Below are 11,218 nucleotides of genomic sequence, written 5' to 3'. Positions count from 1 at the left end.
TTGCAATGGGTTGCATCTGATGCGTCTGCCAAGTAGATGCGGTTTTTAAAATTTCTCAAATGATGCCTTGGATCGGTGGTTCTATCATAAAGATCCATGTCCGGCTCTTAAAGTTTTTAGGAACTTTAGCTCGTATGATTTCTTCTATGAATGGATCTTCGCTTGTCAGAGGTGTTTCTTCTCGGTCAATTCGGGTTCTCCTACCCTTAAAGTTGGACTCTAGTTTCAAGAGCTTTACTTCTAGTTCCCTTTGTCGTCGAACTTTCCTTCTCAAGACTCTTTCATATTTTTACTATTGCTCTAGCTCCTGCTTGAGTTGTTCCAGCCAACCTCAATGCCCGTGGACAAGTCCCGTGATCTCTGTGGAATCTCTTGACTCGGATGTTTCAGATCAGTGTATTTTCGAGTTGTTCCTGTGTCCTTTTGGGTTTGATGTGTGGGTAGATTTGGTCGTACCTCACCCCCTATCGGCTTGGTGAGGTATGGCTAACGCTTGTTCGTCATTGTGTTGTTCTTCCTCTCGGGCTTCTGAATCGAAAGCTGTGTGTCTATCTTTTGGGATGTCGTCTGCCATCGCATGGTCTTGATTTCCAGATCTCTGGCAACGGCATTAATGTTTCAAGGGTTATCTGAAATAGATGGATTGGGCCTAAACGTGAGGTTCAAAAGCCTTCTAGTGAAAGGTTCGACGTCTTCACCTATAGGGATGAAGCCTTCCAAATTTCTCGTGAGGAGGTGGGGGATGGTACCTATAAGATTGCGTTTGTTATACTAGCTAGTTTAAGGTCAATCCTCGCATGCTACTCATTTTTCCATTTTGAACACGTCAATTATTAAGTTATGCAAGTAAAAAATGTCTAAAAAATAAGATGTCTACATATATACCTGATGAATACTCCAATCGTAGAAAAAAAATGTTTCTAATGAAAATAATTTTTAAAAAAAAATTAGAGCGCTAAATATAATTATTTTTAATCTTAATTGTCATCGAATAATCTTGAAATATAACTCTAATTATATGCACACTTGCACACCATTAATTACTTCATACTTTGTATCTTATGTTACATTATTATATTGATACATTGTTTATGGCTAAGTTGGAGACTTTACTAACAAAATCAAACTCATGCAACAAACAAACCAATCCCAATGAAGCTAAGAACACTGTGACAGGACCAAGCATCCACAGCATCAAAGGAACACTAACACAAAAAAATCTACTCCCAATTAGAGCGAATGTGAACCCTCTTTCTAGAATTGTTTGTGTGTAATTCCAAGACAAAAATTCTCCATGAGTGTTCATAAGAAAATTTGCATCAATTAAGAACCCTATGGCCATTGAGCTGAATAAGAAGCTAAGAACAAGGCATAGTGATGCTGAGCCATATTTTAGTGTTATGATATTGTCTGATTTTGAACCAAAGAATTTGCTGGTGAAGACTGAGTGCCTTGCACTATAGGCATTGTTGCTTAGAGCTGCCAAAGCCATGTTTATTAGAATGGTTATGGAAGCTATGAATATGGCTTCCATCAGAGTGTTTCTCATGCTTTGCACTGTTAGCATGTTCTTCTTATCATCACCCTGTACCAATTAATAACATCACAATTATTATCCCAATCTAATAATCAAAATTTTATTATTATTAGGAATTCAACTCAACTAACTATGTTTATTTCTTCTAACAAGAAATTTATTTATCTCTAATATTCAAATTTAAAGGTATTAAATGTAAAGACACAAGTAATTTCTCTAAAAATAACTAATGATCAAGTAATTAGTTCTTTTGTTCACTTAAACAAATGTTAAAAATTCAAATTTCATCTTATTCATGTGCAGCTATTCATTAGCTCGTGACAAATTCTAAATTGAACTAAGATTCGCAACAAATTAGTCCTTAACTTGTTGGATTGGAGGTTATCGTGAATAAAAAAATTTATCCAAAAAATTTTACTAAAAAAAAACACTTTTCCAAAATATTATTCGGACATTTAGTCCTTAAAAAAATATCAACCACTAGTTTTGAAATAGACATGAATTAAGTCATTCAATTCAATGTTTATTTGACCAATTAATTTAGTTTTAATCATGGATGGTTATTTTATATTAGGAAAAACCAAATTAATGCGAGAAAAATTTGTGATCAACTAAAATGATGTTCATTCTGTATCTACTAATTAAAATCCAAATTAAATTAAGTATGGATTCATTTCTATATATATCTCTAACCAAATATACTCTACACATACATCCAATAATAATAATTATTGACTCACAAATTAATAATAATACCTGGTTTAAGTTGAGACCCCAAGAAGTCCTCCTCAGCTTATTGAGTCCAAAAGTTGTACGAGAAGGTTTGTTCTTGATGCTATGGCAGAGATAGGCATGGTACCCTATTGTTATGAAGAGGCTCAAAGGAACCAATATGGTGTCCAAATAAACACCTATTCTCATCATCTTTCACTCTCATGAACCATGAAATTCAAAATGCATTCTTATAATAATGGGGATTTAGTGGGAATATCAATATCCCAACAATGCACCACACTTCCGTAAATAATGCCATAAATGAAAAAGCATGATCAATATATATAATGGGAGTAAATATCATAATGTGTGATCATTGTTCTATTTAACTATTGTTAGTGCTATTTAAGTATTTATTGTTCATAACACTAGTGGAAATAGTAGTAATGGACACCAAACTTGACATGGAGGGTGAGTCACACTTTCTTTTATATATACGTAGTCAAGATATAAAATATTAGTATTAGAGTCTTATCCACTAACTAAGTCGGTTCGATCAATGAAAAATTTATGTCAGTAATAATTTTCTAATTTTTAAATAAGTATAAAAATGATTTTTAATTAATTAATATTAACTAAGTTTTTATTATAAAAATATTTTTGATTAACACTTATCATTTTTAAATATTTAGGATTCAAAAATTTAAAATAAAAATAAGTTTAAAAAAATAATTACCTAATTTTTTTATATTTTAAAGATCTCTAATTAGATTAAAGTATCTATACCACAATCAATTTATCATTCGTCACAAGTATATATGTCACACTTGATTGGTAACTGAATGGATGTATGATATATATTATATAATACAGCACAAAGTCTAATCTTCTTTTTTTTTTTGGTTTGTGCTGATTTGAATAAATAATTTAATTAAATTCTTTTGAAAAAAATTTAAAATATAAAAACGTATATTAAAAATATATTTTTTAAAATTATAAATTAATTTTAAAAATTATGCTAAATATTAATGTTATAACTTTTTATAATTTAAAAATAAAAAAAATATTTATAGACCATTAAAAGCTCATGGAATTAGCCATCTAATTAATAAATATTGCTCACTCCAGCAGTGGCTTCATTAATATAAAAGCAATTAATTAGAAGAAATGATAAGTGGAATTACGTGGAGGATCAGATGCGCCAACTGAAGAAGGGGAACAGATTATATAAGCAGGACAAAAAATGTTAACAAAATAAAATAAAAATCAATTTAAAATAGTTTAAAATTATTTTATTTTATATGCTTTAATTACTGTTAGAATAATTGAATAATATTACATTTAATAAATATATAATTTTAGATGCATAAAATTATAAAAAATAAATTAAATAAAATAATTTTAAATTATAGTCTCTCTATATTATCCAATCAGAATAAAGATTTTAATTTTTTGGTAATTTTTCATAACACTATATATGTATCCACTATCCTGCATCCACACGCACAGTCTATTATTAGTTAGGTCAAGACTTCGCACAGTCTATATATATATATATATATATGGTTCGGTTTGTTTTGCGAACAGTAATTAAATAAATAAAAATTAAGAAAAAAATGAAGAAATACAGTAATAACTAAATAAATAAAAATTTAGCTAATTTAAATTTTAAAGACCATAAAATTATAAATAAAAAATTATTAAAAATAAAAAATAAATCTAAGTTTTAATATATTTGTTTATAGGACAATTCACCTAAATAAATTGTTTCACCTTTAAAATTACGCAAATGCATTGTTTTCAAAACGAAGACATAAATGCATTGTTTCACATATCTATGTAGGTGGATGTTACAATACTCCCTTGATGTTTAGAGTTTTAAAATTCCATATATTTAATACTTTTTTTGAAAAACTACAAACATATTAATTACAACTTATAAAATATATTTTTAATAAATAATAATTATAATTATTATAAGAAATTTAATATGCTTTATTAGTATATAAGTTATTTAATTAGTTAATAAAATCTAATTAATTAATAATTTTATATTTTATTTATTTTAATTATTTATTTAAAATTATAATTTATTTCATAAGTTTAGTTAATATATTATCTTCTTTTGTTCATTGAAAATAATGAATTTGTTCATCGACAAATTTATTCCTATTTCTGTACCATTTGAATCGTATTCGTATATTTTTATTTTTTTTATTAATCTAATTTTATTCACATATTTGAATTTTAAATTTTTAAAATTTTTTATTTAAAATTTAGATAGATATAATTTAAATTAATAATTTAATTTAATAAAAATAAACGTATTCGTATTATTTTTATTATCCTAAGCAAAAAATATCTCTAACTATATTTTCTAGGTAAGATTTATTAATCTTTTCAGATATTATGTACTTATATATACACTCTAATATTATTAATTTGAAAGATTACATATATCTATCTATCTTTTTAATTCTTTTTAATTTTTATTTTTATCATAATTTTATAATAATTTAATATCAATTTAAAAATGAAATAAATTTAAATTAAAACAAAAAATTTAATCCAAATAGAATTTAATGTTAATTCTTTTCTCTTTCCTTAATAATTAAATGATGATTATTCTCTCTCTTCTTAATTAAGGAGTACTAAAACTCCAAATACTTTAACTTTTGTTTAACTCTTTAAAAAGAGTTTTAATACTCCAAACCTTCCAGGAGTATTGAATCAGGCGCCATCTATGTAAACCGCTACTAAGTTTTAATATATTTGTTTATAGGACAATTTACCTAAATAAATTGTTTCACCTTTAAAATTAAGCAAATGCATTATTTTCAAAACGAAAACGTAAATGAATTATTTCACATATCTATGGAAACCGCTACTGGCAGTGGCGGTAGCATAAAAACCGCTGTTGCCTGCCGCAGTTTCTGCATGATTATGATTGGTCATAAACCGCTGCTACCAGTAGCGGTTTATGTATCGCTAGAAGCAGTAACGATTTACGTTGAGTATAAAAACAAATAATAAAACTAATCTTTATTTAACAAATAATTACAAAACAAATAATTAATGGTATATACTATTTAAATAATACCATAAATAAAAAAATTTAATTTATCATAATATCATAAATAAAAAAAATTTAATTTATCATTTCACAATATAATTTAAAAAATATAAATATACATGTAATAAATTTTTTATTTGTATTTATTATTAAAAGTGAGACTAAATTACAAAAAATACAATACTAAATAGAGTGAGTATTAACAGAGTACTAAAATATATAAACTAAGACTAATTTTTTTTATATATTCATCCCTTCTAAAACTCATGAATGATAAAATAATTTATTTTTAGTAAAAATTAGTAAATTTTTTCACAAAAATAGCAAATCAAATAAAAAAATTCACTATTTTTTATTAAAAATAAATTATTTTATCATTTATGAATTTTAGAAGGGATGAAGATAAAAAAAATTAGTCTTAGTTTATAATATCTTAATTTATATATTTTAGTACTCTGTAAATACTCTTCTTTGATTTGCTATTTAGTCTCATTTTAATAATAAATACAAATAAAAAATTATTACATGCATATTTATATTTTTTATTTTATTCATCAAAATTATAATGTTATCACTATTATTTATCCAATCAATCAACTATAAAATACAAATAGTTTTTATTTTTTGGCATAAAACAACAAAGTTGCACAAATAAAAAAAATCGTTTAGCTAGAACCTCAAATGCAAATCAGCAGCAAAGAACACAACCCATGTTCCAAACTCTCCGAATTTTTTTGTATGGTTGATATAAATAAAAGAATTTTTAACTAAAAATGAATTATTTTATCATTCATGAGTTTTAGAAGGAATGAAGATAAAAAAAAATAGTCTTAGTTTATATATTATAGTATTCTGTGAGTACACACTCTTTGATTTGCTATTTAGTCTCATTTTAATAATAAATACAAATAAAAAATTATTACATGCATATTTATATTTTTTATTTTATTCATCAAAATTATAATGCAAATCAGCGGCAAAGAACACAACCTATGTTTCAAACTCTCCTAGTCTCTCTTGTATGGTTGATATAAATAAAAGAGAATGAAGTGATTTTTAAAGAGAAAAATATATGATTTAGTGAACTTTTGGCTAAAAATAAATTATTTTATTATTTATAAATTTTAAAAGAGATGAGAATAAAAAAATAGTCTTGATTTATATAATTTAATACTTTGAGTATTGTATTTTTTTTATTTGTAATTTAGTCTCACTTTTAATAACAAATACAAATAAAAAATTTATTACATGCATATTTATATTTTTTAAATTATATTGTGAAATGATAAATTAATTTTTTTTATTTATGATATTATTTAAATAGTATATATCATTAATTATTTGTTTTGTAATTATTTTTTAAATAAAGATTAGTTTTACTATTTGTTTTCGTACTCAACGTAAACCGCTACATACGTAAACCAATGCACATAAACCGCTAAACCCTAAACACAATCATAATGATGGAGAAACTGCGGCAACAGCAGTTTCCATGCTACCACAACTCAACGTAATCCACGACTGATAGCAGTGGATTCTGTGTTTGTGTAAACCGCCAGTAGCGATTTTTATAGATATGTAAAACAATGTATTTGTGTCTTTATTTTGGAAACAATACATTTACATAATTTTAAATGTGAAATAATTTATTTAAGTGAATTGTCCTTGTTTATATTTATTAAAAAATATTTAAATTTTTTATTAACAGTAGTTTTATCATATGCGTTAAGCAGATGTATTAGCTAAATTCAATAAATAATAAAGGGATTATTTTTGGTCATTGAGTTATAATTTAAATCGGTGACGGATCTAAAAAAATTTGATGCCAAATTTCCGGGACAAAAAATATACTTTATCCTTATAAATATCTGTCTTTTTATATAGGATAAATGCTACATATTTATATTTTTTTGTTAATCAAGTCCAATCAAATTTGTCTAAACAACAAAAATCAGTTATGACTAATATTATTTTAAATTTTATTGTTTAACTTGGTTAGACTTAATTTATAACAAGATTTGGATGTATAGTATTTCTTTTACATGTATATAAGTAAATGCTTATTTAAAAATTTACTTCTTATACAATAAAAAATAATACTCTTTTAAGTCGATTTTTAAAAAACATAAATTTCATTTAAATTAATAATTGATCATTCTAATGACATCTAATATGAAATTTTTAAATTGATTATGAAGTATCAAAAATTGAATAAAAAATTATTATAGGGTCAAATTTAATAATTTAGTGGGGGCAAATAAATATTATTATCATATACTACTAAAAAAAACTTCAAATTGTAATGGGGCGGTTGCCCCCACAACTAAATACATAGATCCGTTCCTGATTCAAATGACATAATCTTTCTATATTCATTTAGAGGTTGCGGGTTTGACTACTTATCTCTGGCCAATAAGTTATAACTCAAATGAGATAGTATTTTCATACTCATCTAAAATATTACGAATTCAATTTTTTTTATTTTTAGTAAAAAAAAAAGGGATTGTTTCTGTGAAGAGACGGCGAAAAATAAGTTAAAATCTTCAAATGATTGATGCTTAATTTTAGGGGTGTGCATGGATCGGGTGAAACCGGGTTTGATGTGACTTAGACCCGACCCGAAATATGCACCGGGCCCATTTTTGAGACCCGAATCCGATCTTAGACCCGATGAAATCTATACCCTTTCGGGCCACAACTATACCGGGTGAAAATCGGGCCGTTAATAATATATTACCTTGATACCTTCTTGTAAGTTAGCATGTAAAAATATCCAAATTTCCAAGGCTCCAACCATTATTTGACATTGTAAAATTTACTTAGAAAAATATAACAAGAACCAACTCTTCTCTAAAATTAAAGCATAACCATAATCAATACTAATATTACCTAATAACACTAAATATTTAAATCAATACAAATAACACAATATTATGCATTAGTCTAAAGTCTTATGCATTTTAAATATAAAACATTAACTTATAGTCTTATATATAATGACTAATAACACAAAATATTAAGGTTTACAATACTTAAATTCCACATAATAATAGCCATCATCCATCACTAATAATACAAAATATTTATTGTGTATGGTGACCGGGCCACCGGACCGATTTCGGATGACCCGAGCTATGGCCCGGATTCGACCCGAAATAATGACCGGACCTATTTTTGAGACCCTTATCCGACTCTAAACCCGATGAAATCACACCAAATTAGCCTCTAAAATGTTCGAGACCGAACCGAATCTTCAGACTGGACCGAGCCATACTCCCCTTACTTAATTTGAAGTATATATTATGTAGGGGTAGAAAAGAAGTATAATGTGCACAAATAATAAAACAGCGTTTGCGGGATTTAGTGTGCATGGATGATGTTGTACTTTACTCACTAGCAGATTTTTGAATCATAAGAATAGAATTGATATTTTGATAATACCTCTCTTTTTTTTATAAATTTATGCAAATATATATATAAAATGTGACTTGGAGAAAGGATTTGTTGTTGAAAAAAGTGCAGATAGAAGAGAATCGCCGCTTGTTTGAAAAAAGCGCAGATGGAACTGCCGCTATTTGAAGGAAGTGCAGACGGAACTGTAAAAAAAATCCGGACGGAACTGTCACAAGAAAACACAGACGAAACGCAGACATAACTGTCACGAAAAAACGCAGACGGAACTGTCACGAGAGAACACAAATGGAACTACTAGAGAACGCAGACGAAACTGTCATGAGAGAACGCAGACGAAACTGCTACGAGAGAATGTAGACGAAACTGCCACGAGAGAACGCAAACGGAATTACCGAAAGAGAGCGAAAACTATATGATTTTTTCATAAGAATAGGTAAACAGCGGATGACAATGGTATTTGATCATTCGACTCGAAAAAAACACAAGACAGAGAAAATATACTAGTCTGTGAGGTGAAAAAGCATCAAAGGAGTGACAAAAGAAAAAGAAGAATAGCATAGAAAAAAAATGCAAAAACTACGTTGATTTCACCACAAGGAAAACAACCTATCATCTTCAAGGAGGATACCATGGCTCTGATGCCATATTAGAAACAAGAAATTAAACTGGATAAAGAATTTGTTATTGAGTATGTTCAAGTTGTCTGTTCAAGTTGTCTGGAATTATACAATATAAAAAGGTATTTATATGTACTAAGAGAATCGTAGTAATAAAGACGTAATCTCCTATAATAAATATTCAGATATGCTAAATAATACTAATTGTTTATTCTAATTGAATTCATTAAATTTAATTATATATTATATATGAATTAATAATAATTTATAAATCACTTTATATTATATATGTATTAACAAAATATTATATATGTCTTAATGTGTTAATTAAATATTATATACACACAGAAAAATAAATACAAAGATGATTTATATAATGTTGATAATATTATATTAACACGGTGATTTTTTTTGTTTTGATATCATATAGTATTGATAATGATAATATTATTATATAGTATTATATAAATTTTCTAATATTAGTATAGAAAATTGGAAAATTATTCTTTATGGCAATCATTCTTAGTAGAATAGTGTGTCCTTTATATAATATTGATAATTGTTGCTTAATTTAAAGTAATTGTATGTTAGTATCTTAAATTTATTTTCAATAATGACCTAAATAGATAAATCTAATTGAATTGAATGATTATATAAAATATTTTATATTATTAATATACTAAAATTAAATTCATTTTTTGGTATAGAATTTTATAGGTAAATTTTATACAAGATTAAGTAATTTTTTATTTGTTTTATCTATGTTACTTTATTTAATTTTAAGTAGCATCATATTTACAATTACTGCCAGTATGATATTTTATAAAATATGAAAATCAATTTTTTTATAATTTAAATATCAATGTTTGAAAAGAAAAACTTAACAGACTCACAATGAGAGAGAGAGAGGGAAATTTACCTAGAGAAAAGAAAATCGGCATGAGAATGGTGGCGACGGGCTCAACAACGACGGTAACGGAATGAGCAGCGATGATGACATAAGCTGTGAACAGTAACGAACCCAGAAAAATTTAGTAAAGGGGACAAAAATATAATAAAATATAGGTATAGATATTTTTTTTTGCTTCCCACGATATTCAACAAGTTAAGGACTAATCTGTCGTAAATTTGAATTCTATTTAAGAATCTACAATTGGCCGGCAACGAGTTGCTATACATACGAGACAGAATTTGGACCCTCAATATTTATTTAAGCGGACGACTAAGTTGATCACTTGATCAGTCTAAATTAGTTTAGATATATTCAAAATTTAAAATTAGAACTATCTAATACATATTGATAAGAACTAGAAATATACACACAATCATTATTATAATATTTAAAATAATAAAATATAATTTCATACACATAGTATAATATTTAAAATAACAAAAAAATATTTATAAGGGCTTTTTTTATTTTTAACATGATTAAATATTATTTTTTATATATTTTTAAATAATTATTTTACTTAATTGTCAAATCTACTTATTATAATTTTTATAGCATAAATAAATTTTTTAACCAAAATAATTATAGTATATTAATACATAGATAATATATTTTTTATCTTAAACAATTTTAAAAAAATCACTAATAATTTAAGTTGTATTTAATTAAAAAATTGTTTTAATTTAATTATTAATTAATTAACTAATATAATATAATTAATTATCACTAATTTTTGAGTGTATTTATTTATTTTTCATACTAAATCAAATTTAACAATATAATTATTATTATGTGTTAAGTTTAACAAAATATTTTTTAACATAAAATACAAAAGAACTATTTATATTTTATTTTGAGACAAATATAATATAATAAGTGGTATATATGTATATAAGTATTAATTTTAAAAA

The 11,218-nt window shown here is 25.7% G+C and overlaps 1 protein-coding gene across 1 annotated transcript; it reads right to left on the bottom strand.

Moving 5' to 3' along the window:
* Positions 1–1,040: 1,040 nt before the first annotated feature.
* Positions 1,041–2,567, bottom strand: LOC107485307 (uncharacterized). The gene is made up of 2 exons (XM_016105818.3): positions 2,294–2,567; positions 1,041–1,585 (listed from the first exon to the last, which is right to left on the bottom strand). Exons 1-2 carry the CDS (start codon positions 2,459–2,461, stop codon positions 1,073–1,075), a joined length of 681 nt encoding a protein of 226 aa, XP_015961304.1. The 5' UTR covers positions 2,462–2,567; the 3' UTR covers positions 1,041–1,072.
* Between the last annotated feature and the right edge of the window lie 8,651 nt (positions 2,568–11,218).

Source organism: Arachis duranensis, chromosome 4 (assembly GCF_000817695.3).
Source record: "Arachis duranensis cultivar V14167 chromosome 4, aradu.V14167.gnm2.J7QH, whole genome shotgun sequence".
Taxonomy (NCBI): Eukaryota; Viridiplantae; Streptophyta; class Magnoliopsida; order Fabales; family Fabaceae; genus Arachis; species Arachis duranensis.
This window is presented reverse-complemented; position numbering and strand designations above follow the sequence as displayed.